Below are 19005 nucleotides of genomic sequence, written 5' to 3'. Positions count from 1 at the left end.
CTAAGCCACCACTCCCAGGTTCAGAGTGTGGTCACATCCTCCTTCTCTTCCTCAGAGAGCACAATGGGAGATTCCCCTCTTGCTCTCAGCTTCAAGGGCCCTGAGGAGGCAGGCAATTGGCTTCAGGGTCATCATCACAAGCAGTTGTTGCCAAAGAGGCCTGTGAACAAGGCCCCAACAATCATAATCTGTAACATTCAATTAATAACTAATTAACATTTCACATATGAAAGAGAGAGGCATGCTTGTAATAATCCCAGTTTTCATACCATGATCATCGCTGCCTTGCGGGGGCCTCACCACAACTCTGCTCCACTATTAGAGCAGGATTTGTTCCACCTGCTGTTGTCATTTAATGCCAACAGAAAGAGAATGCAGAGGATCTTGTGGCGCCAACTTGCCCACCACATTGGGGGGGGGGCTAATCACATGACTCGTTATGTGATGCCACATGACGCATCTGCCCCAGTGGGACATGCTGTGGAGAGAAGGGGGGGAGCGCCTCTTCCCCATGGAATGCGCAGGGGGGGTGGGATGTGCAGAGGGCAATCTTCATCCTTGTTCATCCCAGTCCCCTCCCAGCTCCCAGGTGGGGGCTTGGGCACCCAGAGGACTGGTGGTGATGGGTGATGTTGGCCCCCTCACTATTGGGGGGGCTAGGGCCCCTGATTCAAAATATTGAGGGGGCTGGAGCCCTAGCACCTCCTATATCAGGCACCGGTGGCACAGCAATAGTGAAAGCTTTAGTGCACATTTTTCCTATAGAAATTCAGGTACAGTGGCACCTCGGGTTACAGACACTTCAAGTTACAGACGCTTCAGGTTACAGACTCCACTAACCCAGAAATAGTACCTCCGGTTAAGAACCTTACCTCAGGATGAGAACAGAAATTGCGCAGCGGCAGCAGGAGGCCCCTTTAGCTAAAGTGGTACCTCAGGTTAAGAACAGTTTCAGGTTAAGAACGGACCTCCGGAACGAATTAAGTTCTTAACCCGAGGTACCACTGTATTAGGACATGCAACAAGGTCTGTCTCCCAAACATTTCAGAGAGGAGGCAGAGGCAGTGTTGAAGCTGCAATCATATATCCAGTTACCTGGGGGTAAACCCCCTTGGCAAACATGCAGAACATTGTTGTGTAAATCTAATAACCAGCACTTTGAACTGACCCCAGACATGAATCAGGAACCAATGAAGATGGTAGAGCAGTTGAGTCACAGATTCCCAATAATTGGTCTGAAGCCAGCGATAGTTTCTTTGAAGCTGGAATTCTCCTTCAGTCAACTCATTCTAAGACACACCCGTCATTCGGACACTTCCAAAGGACTTTTATTTGCTAACCTCACTACCTGCAAAACAAACTCTACTGTTGCACTTTTGGAACTCGCCATTCTCACCTGCAATTGAAGTATGGGCTGCAGTTAATGGCCTTTTTTAAGCTTTGCCCACTAAATAACACGTTATGTGGCACAGGAGTATTATTTGGGAATACAAACTTCAACGCATTTGGCAACCGTTTCCAGAAATGTTCTTTAACTGAGCTTTAATCTTTTGCTTGATCTTGCTCATTTGGCAAAAAAAGGCCCCTGCCCCCACTCCATCATGCATACATACCTTTTCTTGTTGTGTTTTCTTTTCTTCTTGGGTTCAATGTTCCTCACCTCTTCCCCTTAATTATACTCAGTAGGGGGGTTTGTCAACCCTCAGTATGCAGAGGGAGGCTCTGCACACTGAGGAGATAATAGCACTCAAGCTTTTTTCTGATAAAACTGTAGAAATTTATGTTAATCTCCTGTTTGAAATTCTATAAAAATGTTAATAACAAAAATAGTTGGGTTTGCCTTTGCTTTCTTTCCAGCTAGAGCTATAAAAATATTATTGTGTTCTTGGCATGACCTTCTGTACTGTTCTCAGGGAAGCAGTGCTTTATGTTTGATGGTCTTGTGCAAATCTCTTTAAAATGAAGGTTTGTTGCTCCCCTTTCACCCCTATAGACCAAAAATATCTACTCATCTTCTTGTCAAACTCTTCTTTCTTTCTTTTTTACTTCCCCTGTCACTGAAACAAAGTTTTATCAACAGATTTATATGGTGGCCCTTTTAGAATTTGGTACAAATGAGGATTTGCTCTGAGTTGTTCTGATCAAAAGCACACACTTTTCACGAGCTCATTTAAAGGAGCAGCCCTCCCTAGCTGAACACAAGAGAAGGTTATTACCCCCAAATGAAAAGCTGCACCAACCAGAGCAGGGATGGGGAGCCTGCGGCTATGTAGATGTTTACTCCAGGTGTAAATGTGTGTACAGTAACAATCTTCCTTAAAGACAATAGCCTCCACTGTGCCTCGATTTTCCCTATGGAAACACAACACTGGGTGAGTGCCTGGGACCCCCTGGAAATTTGTTCACCGCTTGGCAGAGATTGGGGTGTGTGTGCAACCTTTGTCACATTATACGCACTGCTCCCATCACAAGCACGTGACCTCCTGCAATTTTGTCAGGTTGGAAAGGGTCTTCCCATCCCTATTGGCCAGGACTGCTGGAGATGATGAGCACAATCTCCCCCACCCCTCCACTAGTGGATGGACAGGAGAGCAAGCTGGGGCTGCACTTATTACAAGCAGCAGATCAGATCCTCTCAAACATTCTGTTCTCTTTTTACGCAGAAAAGGGAATGACAAGGACAGAAACGGAACCGCAACTAAATTTTGGACTTTTCTGTCCCTGTGGCGATTAGCAAGACTCAGCGTCAGGGGAATGTTTCGACAGACTCTCCGAACCGTTGGCCTCACCCCAAATTCGGCTTGACAGCACTGACTGCTCATAATCTTGTAGCAGTTAACAGTTGGCCTCCTGGTGGCAGAGCTCTCTCAACAGATCTCACACAGTCCGTCTACATGGGCCTGACATCAAGAGTCTGCCCGTTTGCTGAGTATGGAATAGGACGTGACAGGAGATAACACAGACGTGTGTATGTGTGCTAGGCTCACGTGAGATGATGGCAGAACCTCTGGTTTTAGGCAAAGCTGCTTGGTAGAAGAAAATAAACGAAAATAGCTAATGTTCGGCCTGCATAGAGATGGGAAGAGACACGCATGCAGCTTCTCCATCCTAGGACAACCTTTCTAGAAGGATCTCATCATGTGTAAAGGGCATAGATGAGTGAGGTATAATGTTTATTTAATAATAATAATAACACCCCACCCATTTGGGTATATATTGGTACCTCAGGTTAAGTACTTAATTCGTTCCGGAGGTCCGTACTTAACCTGAAACTGTTCTTAACCTGAAGCACCACTTTAGCTAATGGGGCCTCCTGCTGCTGCCGCACCGCTGGAGCGCAATTTCTGTTCTCATCCTGAAGCAAAGTTCTTAACCTGAAGCACTATTTCTGGGTTAGCGGAGTCTGTAACCTGAAGTGTATGTAACCTGAAGTACCACTGTAGTTTTGTGCCACACTAAATTTTGGCATCACTTTGGGGGGAATCCAAAATTTTGGGGGGGGGTTAGGCTGGAAACATCTGGAGGCATTGGCTACCCCTGACACAGAGAAACCAAACAGAAAGCCCTTTCCCCCCTCCCACTGCTGCAGCTGTCGGTACCAATGCTGAAGAGGCTGGCAAACCACCGCTGCCTGGGGCAAGAGCCATGCCAGAAAGAGAAATCTGCCCTGTCCCCAGCCACCCCAAGCTCCTCTTTGCACTCGCCACCCCTTTTCTCTGAGACTTGCCAGCCACACTCGCAACTCCTGCTCTTCTCAGGGCAGCCAGCATATACGGGTCTTGGTACCTCATGCAGAGGCCCTGCATTATATATAATAATCTCCATACACCTGGCAATGCTGCTTTCTTTTCCTTTCATACTTGTGTAGGAGAGGAGAAGCTTGTTTTGGAGGGGGGAAAGCACCTGTAGATACTGCCTCTCCCTTGTTATAAGAATTTGAAGGTCTTATATACATATAATAAAAGGTAAAGGGACCCCTGACCATTAGGTCCAGTCGTGACCGACTCTGGGGTTGTGGCGCTCATCTCGCTTTATTGGCCGAGGGAGCTGGCATACAGCTTCCGGGTCATGTGGCCAGCATGAGTAAGCCGCTTCTGGCGAACCAGAGCAGCGCACGGAAACACCATTCACCTTCCCACCGGAGCGGTACTTATTTATCTACTTGCACTTTGACGTGCTTTCGAACTGCTAGGTGGGCAGGATCTGGGACTGAGCAACGGGAGCTCATCCCGTCGCGGGGATTCAAACCGCCGACCTTCTGATCGGCATGTCCTAGGCTCTGTGGTTTAACCCACAGCGCCACCCGCGTCCCAATATACATACGTATAATAGATGCTCATAAATGTACCAAGCAAACACATACAAATATGTAAACCACATGCCTGAAACCCACAGAAAAGTCTTGAAACCGTTCTCTCTCTCCCAAAATAACCTCAAATATTTCTCTGCAAGATCGAAGGAAACGGGAAATCTCCCCATTGTCTCTTTCACAAATCCTGTCTTAAGGGCACATTTAAAATATGAATAGGGTGTGAGCCTATGACCTGTGACCTAAAGGTAAAGGGACCCCTGACCATTAGGTCCAGTCGTGGCCGACTCTGGGGTTGCGGTGCTCATCTCACTTTATTCGCCGAGGGAGCCGGCGTACAGCTTCCAGGTCATGTGGCCAGCATGACTAAGCCGCTTCTGGCGAACCAGAGCAGCGCACGGAAACGCTGTTTACCTTCCCACCGGAGCGGTACCTATTTATCTACTTGCACTTTGACGTGCTTTCGAACTGCCAGGTTGACAGGAGCAGGGACTGAGCAACGGGAGCTCACCCCATTGCCGGGATTCAAACCGCCAACCTTCTGATCAGCAAGTCCTAGGCTCTGTGGTTTAACCCACAGCACCACCCACGTCCCAACCTGTGACCTGGATTCAGGAATTGAGTAACAAAAGAGTGGCCAGGATGCCCAGGTAATCCAACCAAGCAACCTAGCAGACAGGGGTGGGGGGAACACACTCGATTTCTATTGTAGTCTGCCCCTTCTGTGATGTATGTATGATGTTTCTAGGGGTGGTCTTGGACTCCAGGGCGGGCAATTTAAAATGTCTATATAAGGGCTTGCACACCTTTGTCCTGGGTCCCCCCCACCCCGTGTGTGTGGGGGGGAGCACCTTGTTGCAACAGCTTTAATAAAGATCAGGCTTACTAGCTGCTTTGCTTCTCAATATTCTCAGGTCGGCCTCTGTTATTTTCTCCTACCGATAGAGAACCTACAAAAGGACTCTATATGGGCTCTTGGGTACCCCATAAGGGAAAAGGAGCAGTTTTTTTCTTGTAACACAAGTGCAGGAATCATGTTGCAATACCTCTTGTCAACAATCAACCCCCAAACCATGCCTTCTTTGGCTCCTTCTTTGCCTGTTATTTGTTCACATGCTTGCATCTCTTTCCCCATCTTATTTGTTTACTATTATATTCTAATGGATTGTTGAATAATGCTAATGGATTATTAAATATTGATTTATAGCTTTTTGAATATTGCTTTATTTGATATACGGCGAGTTGTTTATTTTAAAGTTATTGTGACTTTTTTGTATTGGATCAGATTGCTATTATGTGTGTGATCTTTGCTGACTATTTTGTTTTTTCAGCTTGTAAACTGCCTTGTAAAATAGAAAAGGCAGAATACAAATTAAAAGTGAAATCAAATGAGATGACAAAAAATGTTTCTCTGTGTTCTCCTATTCATTTTTTCTTCCAATTATACACCACACTACAGTGTAACCTCTTCTGCTCAAGCCAAAGTCCACTTTTACTTTAAAACTTAACAAATTTATTACGGCACAAAGTTTCCTTTTTGGTGGGAGGAGGTTGGTAAGAGAATTCTGCAACAACAGCAAAGCTTTAGCATAGTCACTGCTAGAAAAGAAGATGGGGACATCTAGTGGAGCTTAGAAAAAAGTGCAGCAGCATCCTTTGGTGATCTCAAGAACACAGAACAAGCGCAGCACTGATTCCTAATGGTTCCTATCTTACCAGAAAGTCTTATTTGGCATGTTGTCAGGGTTGGCCCAATGTGTTTTGCTGCCTGAGCCAAAAGACTAGGCGGTTCACCTTCACCATTCCATGTAAAGAAGCTGATCCAACAGGCAAGACTGAATTTTCCCCACATTTCCACATCAGCTTCCTTTTTATTTTATTTTTTTAAAGTCCTCGTGAAAATTCAGAAGCATTGTAGTGCAAGGTTCTCTAATGTACACATGTTTGCAAGCAATTTTACCTAACATACACATTTTTGCAGTGTGTATTTTGGAATGTGTATTTTGTATGCTATTTTCCACAAATATATGCAATTTAATGCACATTTTACCCTAACACATGTATTTTGCATGTATTGGAGACACTCACCAAAGGCAGGATTGGCTGCAGTTCCCTATCTAGTGCACATGTGATGGCAAATTCAGGATCATCACCATGTAAATTATGGAAAGGACCTTAGTGATGAAAATGGGCTAGTTTGCAGTGTTCCTGTCTCTTCACATCCAATTTTCTTTAAAAAAAAAAAAGGCTGAAAGTTGGGTTCCACCTTTTTCCCCAATGAAGAAGTTCTGCAAGCCCCCAAAGCCCCTGCATTCTATGTATAATAATAATTTATAATAATAATAATAATAATAATAATAATAATAATAATAATAATAATAATTTATTTATACCCCACCCATCTGGCTGGGTTTCCCCAGCCGCTCTGGGCGGCTCCCAACAGAATATTAAAAGCAGAATAAAAGGTCAAACATTTAAAAAAATCCCTAAATAGGGCTGCCTTCAGATGTCTTCTAAAAGTCAGATAATCATTTATTTCCTTGACATCTGATGGGAGGGCGTTCCACAAGGTGGGAGCCACTACCAAGAAAGCCCTCTGCCTGTATAGACCATGGGTAGGCAAACTAAGGTCCAGGGGCCGGATCGGGCCCAATCGCCTTCTTAATCCGTCCTGTGGACGGTCCAGGAATCAGCGTGTTTTTACATGAGTAGAATGTGTCCTTTTATTTAAAATGCATCTCTGCGTTATTTGTGGGGCATAGGAATTCATTCATTATTTTTTTTCAAAATGTAGTCTGGCCCCCCACAAGGTCTGAGGGACAGTGGATCTGCCCCCTGCTGAAAAAGTTTGCTGACCTCTAGCATAAACAGACAATGCATGTCCACTCGTGTCATCTACAATCAAAACTGAATCTATGTGCAGTTTCTCAGAGAAGCCTTTACTAAGCACTTTCACCTTGGAGGGGCCTCTCAGGGCTTTTGCTTCTTCTTTTCAGTTTTTAAGAGAACATCCTTTCTTTTCTGTGTGTTGACATGAATGAGGATCTGAGAGGGCATTGAAGCGCTATTATTTTGGACAGTGTAGAGAGCCTGCACCCCGCTGCTCATATCTCTCTCATATCCCTGGACCACAGCATTTGGGCTCAGCACCCGTATGGATATGTTCGGCTTCCGGGAAGGATCTGGCATGGCCTTTATCACTGCATATATATTAATATTTCGAATCTGCGGTGCATCTCTTAGCGAGAGGGTGCCTTTACTTCTGTCATGGAGGTCTGCCTTTGCAACAAAGATCTGACGGATTTGGGGCCCCTTGAGAGCAGGCCCCGGCAATGAGTGTTTGCAAGGGGTTTTCTTCATGGCAGAGTTAGAGCAGATAGGGTTTCTGGGTCTTTTTTCTTCTCCTGTCATAGGCCTTCCTTTCTGTCTGATTTGGTACTCTCTCCAAGCGGCTTGGATTGTGGCGGCAGCATCCTCGTATCTCTGGTCCTGAATTTCTGTGGCAAAGACATTGAAAGAGGTGTATGTGAACACTTCCCTGTTGGGTCTGAGAGTGGACTCAATTTCAAAAAAGGTGACGTTCGGATTCAAAAGAGGATAGTCTTCTATGAAGTTTCTTGAATAGTTCCTTGGCTTGTCATTTGGGAGGGAAATGCTTTGGCCGGGAATCTTTGTTCCAGACACCAAACCAAACTGCTGAAGGCAGTCTAGGAGTGCAGGGAAAGGTTTGCTCTCGTCTTCAGCTCTCGTTTCCTTCTGCAACTTTCGTTGATTGGTCCTGCCATAACCGCAGAGTCCCAGAGGCAATTCCTTCCGGGTCATGTATCCTCGGAAAGCTGCCTGAATTTGGGTGGCGGCCTTATTCATTTTGCCAATATCCCTTCTGACTTGACAACCCCTCCAGGCAGACTGGAGAGTGATGGCGGCTTCCTTTTCCCGTTGAAGCTGCTGGCGTGTCTTCCGCTGCCGCCCTGGCAGCAAGGATAGGACTTCATCCATATTCACATCGCTGACAGTCCTAGCACAGCATATTTCCCTTGGTTTATGAACGAAACAGGGCCGCTGGGGATGACGGTTCATACTTCGAGGAGACCTGGCCCTCCGGTCATCTTTACAATGACAAAGATACTGGGGAAGAGGCCATGGTGCATATCTATCACCCACACAGTCTATACTATCCCCTGTAGAAACGTTTGCTTTCCTGTGGGGAACATATTGTTCAGATCTGTCATCGTGAGGAAAGGTATCATCTTCTTCACTTGAAGAATCCAGATCGCAAGAATCCTCTTCAGTCATTTGGCTGGGATTTGATCTTCCTTTCCCCACAACTGCAATCTTTTGGGACAAAGGAGCTGCACTATTGCTACGGACGTCTCTTTCTCGCTTCCTTTGCAAGCTGTCTGGAAGGGCGAGGGAATAATTTATTTTTTCTTTTTGCTTCTGAAGAATGGTAACTTTCAATCTGCTTCTTCCCTACATCCAATAATGTCCTGCAGAGTCTCAGGTATCCACTCTTACCTCCCTTTTTCAATCTGCTTATGAATCTGCTAGGAAAGATTTTGTGCCAGCTTGGTGTCACTCAGTGTGCTGATGTCAGCCAGATACACCCCTTTTGCAACTAACCCAGTTCCTGCAGTGCTGGTAACTTAGCTAGTATCTACTCCACTCTGAGTATCAAATGAAGTTGAGCTGGCTGAAGATGAACCTAAACCGGTTTGGGAGGGTGATGGCCGGCAGGTCTCGTGACTTGATAGGGACACCCACTGCACATAGCGTTCAGCCTCCCAGATTTGCACCTGCAGTCCAAGATTGGAGCAGTGGCTAGGTAGGCCTTCCAGATATGCTCTAGTGAAAATACTGTGAGCCTGTATATCTGCTGAGGGTATAATGGGTCATTTATGCTTCCATAATCTCGAGGCTGGATTGTTAGGCATTACACAGAGCTACCCTTAACACCGTCAACTTAAATGGCTGCAGATGCAGCAGTGCATCTGTTGATGTGGGAAAGCTGTAGAAAGCACATTAAAGCAGCACTCTTAAAATAAGGGATTTGAATACAGGTGTTACTGGCACTGGAGCTGGTTTTGACCTTCATGGCTTGCCCCCTACATACCTGACACTGCCTTTTCTTCTTTGTTCCATCATACCTTTAAACACCAATCACAAGGGTCTTGACTGTGCCAGGACTGCAGCTCAAGCCTAACCCCATTTCCCTGGGAGTAAGTGCTAAGGAAAGTGAAAAAAGGTTTAATTTACTTGAGTCGGCAGAAATGTGCATCTGCAGGCATATTGTGACTGTTTTATCTGTGTTACCAGGTAAGTTTAGCATGTAGTACTGGGTATGTAAAGGGTTCAGGTTACAGCACTCACTGTTGGGGATTAGTGGAGACTTGTGAAGGCCATTGGAGAAATCTATGGAACTGTGGAAACGTGATAGACTTTGAGAAGAGCTTGTGGGAGAGAAGTTGGACAACTTACAAGACTTCTGGACTCAAGAGAATTCTAACAGTTGCAGGACTTTGAAAGCAACTGGACTTAGTACTTGCCTTGTGGACTTTGGCACAGCAAGGACTTTGAAAGCAAAGAACCCTCTCTGGGCTCAGAGAGTAAAGACTTATTTATTGTCTGCTACTAGTGTGTGTATATAGTGTGAATTTGCCAAGTAAAAGCTATCTCTACTACACAGTGGTTTCTTGTGGCGAGCTTAACTGCTTGACTAAATTTCTGTGTCGGCTGCACAACACCCAATAACAGCAAGCCCCAGTCAATTCAATAGATCTATGTCCAAGTAACCATACTTAGGAGTGTTCTGTAAGGCGGCAATCCTATGCACACTTACCTGGGAGTAAGCCCCACTGAACACAGTGAGACTTACTTATGAACAGAAATGCATAGGACTATGCTATAAGTGAAGTATGTTATGGACCCAGAAGAGGGCAGAACGGAGGTGTAATGGGGGCAAGGTGTAACGTACTTGTGCGTGCTCTGCCGACGCATGCAGGGGCCGGAAACTGAACCCTCGCACAAAATGATCACCTCCTGCAATTACTGCAACTATCATTATTGAGCAACTGATAAATAAAAATGCCAGAAAGTCAGTGACGAAGAATTCTTATATAGCAATTTTTTAATATGCTCAAGGGCTGAAGTATCTTCTACACAGAACTAGAAAGCATTGCATTTTAAAATGAACTTCTGAGTTAGTCTGATGAGGCTCAATTTGGCAGTGCCCCATAAATATAGACATAAGCCTTCTAGGCAGGTACTTCCACAATTTCAAAATAGTCATTAGGCAGAATCACATAGCCACCTTTGCCAGGAATGACGTCTTTTTCCTTCTGAAACTGAACAAGCTCTCTCAGTTTTTCAATCTGTTTCTCCTGACGTCTACATCGCTGCTGTGCAGTCTTAAGCTTCTTCCTCAGCTTATCCACCTGCTCTTCCAGCTGCTGAATTCTTTTTCTCTGGTGTACTGTATCCTCTACAGTATAGTTGTGATCACAAAAAACAGCAATATTATTGGGAGTGTGAAGCGGGGGCATTAACAATCCAATGCTGGGGTCTACTAGTCTTGGATCAGTTTGAGGTGGTGGTGGAGGAGGAGGTGAAGGAGAAGGGGGAGATGGTACTTCAAGTGGTTCTTGAGTGCCTTCAGACTAAAAACAACAAGACAAGAACATACCATTTAAGTTTGTTTTGTTAAAGGCATCTGTAATTTTTTTTTTAGGCGGCAACTACAATTTGCTAATCGATATAGCTTGTTTGAAGAAAACTGTAATCTCACAATTTCCAGGGTTAAGTATCTATTTAAATAGCCAGTTTTAATAGTAGATTGATAACTTTATCCATTCGTGTTTTGGTATTATACATTTTTACACTATTTAAAGGCAGTTGGGTAGATCTCTGAGCATCTCAGTCTTCCATTTTCCCTCCTTGGAGTGATACAAAAGCCTTATACTTCCATAAGATACCATTCTCTTCTCACTACCAAGCCACATCTGAAATGTAACCACCGAGGATAGATTAATCCACACCACAATGACTTGAACACTTACACTCCAGCTCCCCTGTCCTGCTGCACCATGTAGAAACCTGGGCACTTCTCAGGGTGTATGGGAAAGAGTGATAAACCCCATTAGAAAATTCCCAGGGGCACCAGTAAACGGTGCTGATGATGAGAATGCAGCTACGCAGCAGCTTTCCAGTGTAAAAGCAATAATCTATCCATGAATAGAGGATATTCCTGTGGGCGTAGGGATGCCTCCTCTTAAATTTCTAAGTAGGGCTGAGCGACGTCTGATTTTCAACATCGTGATATTTCACCAGCTAAACATAGCAATATACTGACATATGATGTCTGAAATAAGGATGGAAGAATGTAGAGGCGAATGTGGTAATATCCTGGCATCTGCCACTACTTAGGAGTCTAAAACTGATAAATTGTTACTTGCCTTTAGCATATTGTTACAACTGTTATTTTATAGTACAGAGCATGGGTAGGCAAACTAAGGCCCAGGGGCCGGATCTGGCCCAATCACCTTCTAAATCCGGCCCGCGGACGGTCCAGGAATCAGCATGTTTTTACATGAGTAGAAAGTGTGCTTTTCTTTAAAATGCATCTCTGGGTTATTTGTGGGGCATAGGAATTCGTTCTTTCTTTCTTTTTTCAAAATAGAGTCCGGCCCCCTACAAGGTCTGAGGGACAGTGGACCGGCCCCCTGCTGAAAAAGTTTGCTGACCCCTGGTACAGAGCAAGAGGGGCAGCAGGAATCATGAGAGAAGTTATCATTATTTTTCACATAACATCGTGATTTACGGTATATCACCATGCTGAGTACTATTAAGCTGTTAGCGCAATGTGGACTTCAAACTGATTTCATATGCTGTATCGATACATCGCCCTGCCCTACAACTAAGAATTGAGTTTGAAGTCGGAAAACCATCTTGCCCCTCCCACCCCCAGCAGTTCATCTCCCCACTCCCCCTACTGAGAAGGTAGGAAGGTTTGAGGCTTACAAATGCAATACAAAAACTGCATTAGGCTATTGGTCTATGTACTGTCTACATTGTCTGGTTGCAGGTCTCCAACGTTTCAGACCAGGGACATTTTCTGGCTGAACCTGGAACCTTTGGCAGGCAAGGCTACATGCCTTACAGTGAGTAGCTTGGAGCAGCGATCCTCTCCAGGAATCATAAGGCAAAACGGGGTACTTTGTAGCCACACATACGGTCAAATGTTTAGTGCCCTTGCAATGGTGAGGAAAGCAAATAGCATACCGCCTTAAAGGAGAAGCACTGCTCACAGCTCATTCACTCTCTCTGAGCTCTTATGGAAGCCATCAAGTTTATTGGGTGTAGGACCTTTGTAGGACCAAGTGTTTAAAAGTGCTAACAACACTTTAAAAGTTGCAACCTAATGAAAAAGCCACTTTCACATTTTTACACTGAAGGCCCCAACAACTTTAAAAAAGTGTTCAATTAATGGGAGAGAGGAGTAGAGAGCCAATTCCAGTTACTATATCAAGAAGCAGGAACTGAGCAATTCAGCCTTCTCCTATTTGGTGCCAATGCTAATAACTGCTCTCCTCTTCACACAATATCTGTTGCTTAGAAAAAGAACCACTGCTTATGTATAAACAAATGTATCTGTGAATAACAGAAGTTTTTTATAAAAGATCCACAAACCTCACTTACCTTCACATTTGGTTCTGTATGGCAAAATATTGTTGGCACAGCGTTGTCTTTTAGTAGCTTGTTGTTGCATTCTCTTTTGAAGCAATCTGGAGTAAAATGTTCAGAACAAATGCTGCTATACTTTGTTGGTTTGAAATTTTTCCTTCTAACTGCAGCTTCCCATTTCTTACAGAGATCAGGCCTTGTGAGGGGAAACCTACAAACAAAACATAATTTGAGCAGAATTTGGTGGATGGAGCAGAGCGATTATTCAAAGAATGCTAGGGAAGTGCACTCCTATGTGTAGAGAAATACTGGGGAACCCACCAACTAGTACAGTGGTACCTCAGGTTAAGTACTTAATTCGTTCTGGAGGTCCGTACTTAACCTGAAGCTGTTCTTAACCTGAAGCACCACTTTAGCTAATGGGGCCTCCTGCTGCTGCCACGCCGCCGGAGCCCGATTTCTGTTCTCATCCTGAAGCAAAGTTCTTAACCTGAAGCACTATTTCTGGGTTAGCGGAGTCTGTAACCTGAAGCGTATGTAACCTGAAGCGTATGTAACCTGAGGTACCACTGTACCTAATATTCAAAAGTCAGAAGTACTGTACTTATTTTAAAAGCTCATTATTTCAAATCTGATTTTTCTCCCAATTCTGTTCTCCTTCTGGCTTCTCAATTTATATTAAATGCTTTTTGTTCTACAACTCTAATACTGTGTCAGGAGTCCAAAGAAGCTTTGACTCTTGTAGATCCACAGCGACCCTCAACACATCCCATTCCCCACTACCAATGGATGAGCTCTCCACAGATGTAACTGGAGGCTCTAGCAGCGCAGGATTCATCCCAACCACGTCCTAAGGCTCCTAAGCTTGCCTTTGACCATGGTGGGACTGCAGTTTAACTAAAGTAAGCTGATAAAGCAATAGGACTTCCATAAAGTAAGGCATTTAGGGCTGCAATCTTAGAGCAACATTGAAACAAGGCTAGGCAATTAATAGGTTATTATATGCACACATTCCGTCGGTCCATCCTATATTTCCCCACTTTGTCTATGAGGCAACAGTAATAAACTGTCCCAGAAGCTGTTTTCCAGGTGATTTTAAAATATATAAATAACAGGAGTTCCACACAGGACTTGCTTCTGGTTCCAATCAGAATTGTAGAAAAATGGTGGCAGTACACAGGAATGAATGTAAAATTCAAATAAAGTAGGCAGGGCTGGAGATTTCATTTTATTGTAGTGCCCTTGAATGTTGCTCTCTGATTGTTGTATTATTATTAATTAGACTTTTATTCCGCCCTTTCTCCCAAAGCAGCCTAAGGTGGCAAACAAAACATTAACAGACTTTTCACAAAATTAAATATCCTCACAGAATAAAACTCTGGTGTTTTTGAAAAGAAAAAGGTAGATGGGTTATCAGTGAGTGCAGAAAAGATGACAATAAGAGAACACATTCAGCACATGTGTTTTACTTATTTGGTTTATAAATAAAAAGTACAAAGAATTAAAACAAAACTCAGGAGATCTACCTCTTTTCAGTCCATGTAATTCTAACCACCGGATAGAATTGAAAGAGTTTACTTTCTTTTTTACTTCTCCTTTGAAATTATAGGTTTTCACTGGACAGTAAGAAGGAACAGCTGAAACAGAACTGTGTTTTGGGCCAAAAAATGAGAAGAGGGCTGTCAAACTAAAGTGCATGTTTGACCTGTTAAAACTAAAGCAAATGCGCTTTATTGGGAACACAGAGTACCACTGAAAGTTTACAGGATTATGTTTCAGCTTGGCTCAGGGGCAGGGCAATATGACCAGTGTGAGGGAAAGTGGTGCTGTTTCTTCAAGCCTGTAAAATTTGCCAGAGAACAGGCTGTGGGCTGTCCATATCCTAACAGTAAATGTTGTCAAACTGAGATCTTGAACGCTGGGCGCTGAGATCCACAAAGCCATGGAATGCTGTGAAGATTTCCCTGGTTCTGCAATCATAAGATAGCCTGGATACGCTTGATACTAGTTTTAGTAAATGGTTTGAAGGAAGATGGTTATAACCGATGTTTAGAATGAGAAATACAGCTAACACCTCTACAGATAAAATAGTCGTAAATCAAGCATGAGTTGTTCACGTGATACAAGGGGAATTACTACAGATTATGCTTCAATAGTGGTGGTGGACATGAGTTAGAAAAAACCTTCTGTGCCTTTAAAAGGCTACATAATAGACAGATATTCCATATGCTGCACCTCATATATATCTATGTTGGGAACATTATAACAGCTGAATTTCTACCAGGCATGCAGTCTTTAAAGACAGCCCTTGTCCCTTTAGCCATATTCAACTCACTTTCTAATTTTTTAGAAAACATGGGATTGGATCCAGAGTGAGTTAGTTGCTTAATAAGTCCCCATTAAATCAAATGCAGCTTAAGGTGTGATAACTTTCAAAGCAGTGCAGCAAAAAGGAGCCTGTAAATGAATTTGTGCACCTTTTAAAAAAGCAAAGCAACACGTGTAGTTTCAACAGCCAAAAACTTTCTCATCCCTGAATTTCTGCTTGTCTCAAGGAATTTCAGAGCTCAGAAAGCCTGCCAGGCAAAACAAAAACATCCTCGCTTAGCTTTAAATGTTTGCTCGTTTGTTTAATGAGGCAGAGTTCTATCAAAGCACTGCAAAAACGGGGGGAAATTCATTTTTGGTTCTACAAACTGGATTTCAACTGGAAATCCTGTTAAGAGTGCAACTTCTTGATCGTGCCAAGGAGGGGCAGCACTTGAATTACCCTTTCCCTATAGAAACAGCCCCTTCAGCAGTTTTCAGGCCGCTGCTACAAGGCAGTGATGATTTGGCTAAAATTAGGGGAGTTAGGAATAGGACTTCTGGATTTCCTCAAGGACCACTTGTATTACTTCACCCCGCAGCAAATAATGCCTGCAATGATTTGCTAGTCAGCAGATGTGAACAACTGTGAAACAGCTGTGGACCTTTTTCTGATTTTGGTCTTCGGATGTGAAATGCAAAATGACTGTTTTTGTGCTTCTTTCCTACCTCTTTGTGGAAAGATCTAGGCGTGGGGAACCTCTGTCCTCCCAGATGTTGCAGGACAACAACCGCTATAAACACTAACCATTGACCACGTTGCCTGGGGCCAACACAAGTTCTGCAGCATCTGGAGGGCCAGCCCCATCCCTGATCTTAGGTCTACCCCAGCCTTTCCCAAACTTGGGTCCCCAGCTGTTTTTGGACTACAACTCCCATCATCCCTAGCTAGCAGGACCAGCCGTCAGGGATGATGGGAATTGTAGCCCCCAAAACAGCTGGAGACCCATGTTTGGGAAACACCGGTCTACCCAAACTCATCGAAATGGTGTTATTTATTACCGCGAAACTCAGTGTAGTGGATTAAAAAACAAACAAACCTCTTGTTGGGCAAGAAAAAAAGAGGTCAGTTGACAGATGGAGATACATAGATTTGGGAGAAGGGGGAGGAGAAAAACAGAAAAGTGGGAGGGTAAGAGATAGAGGTGACCTGCAGGAATACGAAGATATTTATGGAATATTTATGGAAGAAGCAGAGGTGATAGTACAGCGAGTGGTTCCGAGATAGATGGTGTGCTGCAGAACGGAAAGAGGAGAGCATGTCCCCTGGGCTAAAAAAACAAAACACTGGGACGCTTTAAAGACAGTGTTTATTGTTGTAAACGTCAGAAGATTATAACTCGTGAGGGGGTCACAACAGCTCAAGCAACCAATACACCTGTGAAGCCATGAAAACTCTTTTTAATGCTTCTGGTGCAAACGGACAAAAAACGGCGCTTTTTATGTGCTAAGTTATGGTTTGTACCAAAAGAAAAAGGGAGGGAAAAAACGCCAGAAATTAGCCTCGAGGGAGATGGCACTTGAGGTAGCCTGTCAGTGACGGTTAATCTGCCTCACGCGCATCCCAACCGCGCAGCCCACGAAGTACATCTTCGAATCCCGGCCCCGCCTCCCATCACGGGTTATTATTTTTTTTATGTTTTGTTTTTAATTAACAACCGGAGCGCGATTAGCCCCGCCTTCTTCGTCCCCGCGTCTCTTCAGTATAAAGGCCAACGCCAAAGGCCATTTTAACAGTTCCCCCCTCCCCCTCGCCGCTTCGGAGCGCGCACGCGCTGTGGCTCCGCCTCGTGAAGCAAACGGCATCTCCCCTTCCCGCCCGCTCAGGCGGCCGGGTGGGCGCGCGCGCGCGCTCCCGCTCTCTTTATCTGTCTGTCTCCTCGCGCCCTCCTTTCAAGCTTTCGTGCCACCGCCCGTACTCACTTGTGGAAGGAGATGGGCTTCTCTTTGTCGTATCGATTCCGGCAACGGTAGGCAGAGCAAGACTGCACCATCCTCTCGCTGCCGCCCTCCTTCGACCGCCGTAATTTTTTTTTCGGGAGCTCGAAAACACACTTAAAAGGCCGCGAAGATCCAAATACCTCCCCGAGGCCTCCGCGTCCCTTTTTTAAAATTTAAAAAACCCGAAGAACGACATAAGCTGGATGTGGCCTCTCCCTACTTCAACATGGCGCTGCCAGCTTCAGAGCAACTCTCGCGAGAGCGCCGCTCCGTGCTTTGCTATTGGTCACGCCCCGCGGTGGTTTGGGTGCGGCACGTCTCTGCTCGCCGTGTCCAATAGGAGCGGCAGTTCAGATTTTGACGTGCCTACCTTGGCTCCCGCGCTCGTAACTGTACGTGCGTCCGAACAGTGGCTTGTTGCCCTCTTCAAAAGGGCTGGTTTGAAAGCTGAGCTTGCGCACAGGGTGGCATCTCGCGGATGCCTATTTTAAATCGTTCTGAAACTGAAGCGAGAGACAGATGGAAGAATTTCTGCATGATTTGTTCTTCCTTTTAGGGCTGCGCGCTTGCTCCTACTTACTTAAGAGTAACCCCATTGAACTGAACTGTGCTTACTCCTAAGTAACCAAGGAATTTTTTTTAACTCAACAAGATATATATCGCTTATATACACAGTTTATATTGCTTAATTGTGAACTGTGCACTGGTTGTCTTACAAAGATATAAAACATTAGAATTCTCAGTTAAAAAAAAAAGCCAGAAACAGGTATTTAAAAACAAATGATTAAAGTCAACAGTAGCTTAAAAAATTGAGCTGCAGGTGTCTGTTTGCGTTTGGAATCGCAGGTATCTGTTTCACCCTTGGCCTTCCTCAGGGAACCCCTGTAGTAGCACAGCTTTGGTCTCATACAATTTCTGCACATAAGTACCACCAACCTCGATGGAATGGTCCCAAAGGGTGGTGTGCCCTTTTTTGAATTTTGCTTTGTGGACTTTCATTTTTTTAAATCTAGGCCATTAGGTAAAAAGTATGGAGTTGTATGGAATATTCATTATCTGTTGATGGAGATGCTAGTACAGTAGGAGAGCAATTGTTCCATGCTCCAGTATGTGAGCCTGTTCTTGTGGGTCCTGTCCGCCCCCGCCCCCCAACACCCATGGGGAGACAGGAGGGGAGTGGGTGTTATATCCTGGGTTAGTAGACGTGTATTTATTTTTCTCTAGGCTCTTGTTAACGTGGAGCTAACAAGTATATTGTATGGATATGTTGTGACAGTGAAGTGGTTTCTGCTCTAGAGTGAGAAAACATTAGGGGAACTTGCCCATTTTGAAAGAGGAGTGTGTAAGGTTCTACATTTAGGCAGGAAGAACCAGCTGCACAAATATGATGGGGAACACCTTGATTGCCGGTAGTACATGTGAAAAGGGTCTAGAGGTCACAGTAGACCACAAGCTTAACATGAGTTAACAGTGTGATACAGCAGCAAAAAAAAGCAAATGCTCTTCTAGGCTGCATCAACAGAAGTATAGTGTCCCAATCATGGGAAGTAATAGTCCCACTCTATTTTGCTTTGGTTAGATTGTACCTGGAATGCTGTGTCCAGTTCAGGACACCACAGTTTAATAAGGATATTGACAAGCTGGAATGTCTGCTTAAGGAGGGTGACAAAGATGATCAAGGGTCTGGAAACCAAGCCTTATAAGGAACA

The 19005-nt window shown here is 44.5% G+C and overlaps 1 protein-coding gene and 1 long non-coding RNA gene across 2 annotated transcripts in view; both read right to left on the bottom strand.

Annotated features, from left to right (window-relative positions):
* The window catches only part of LOC310753143, a 254263-nt gene extending 249301 nt beyond the window's left edge, over window positions 1–4962 (bottom strand). The window contains exons 1-2 of the long non-coding RNA XR_014543226.1: window positions 4908–4962; window positions 4433–4537 (exon numbers count right to left, since the gene is read on the bottom strand). This is a non-coding gene — a long non-coding RNA (uncharacterized lncRNA). The remainder of the gene's footprint in view (window positions 1–4432; window positions 4538–4907) is intronic.
* Window positions 4963–10418: 5456 nt separating this feature from the next.
* THAP1 (THAP domain containing 1) lies at window positions 10419–17941 on the bottom strand. The gene is made up of 3 exons (XM_083594099.1): window positions 17279–17941; window positions 13004–13199; window positions 10419–10965 (listed from the first exon to the last, which is right to left on the bottom strand). Exons 1-3 carry the CDS (start codon window positions 17347–17349, stop codon window positions 10564–10566), a joined length of 669 nt encoding a protein of 222 aa, XP_083450225.1. The 5' UTR covers window positions 17350–17941; the 3' UTR covers window positions 10419–10563.
* Window positions 17942–19005: the final 1064 nt, after the last annotated feature.

This window comes from Podarcis filfolensis (genome assembly GCF_964270895.1).
Source record: "Podarcis filfolensis genome assembly, chromosome: 17".
Taxonomy (NCBI): domain Eukaryota; kingdom Metazoa; phylum Chordata; class Lepidosauria; order Squamata; family Lacertidae; genus Podarcis; species Podarcis filfolensis.
This window is presented reverse-complemented; position numbering and strand designations above follow the sequence as displayed.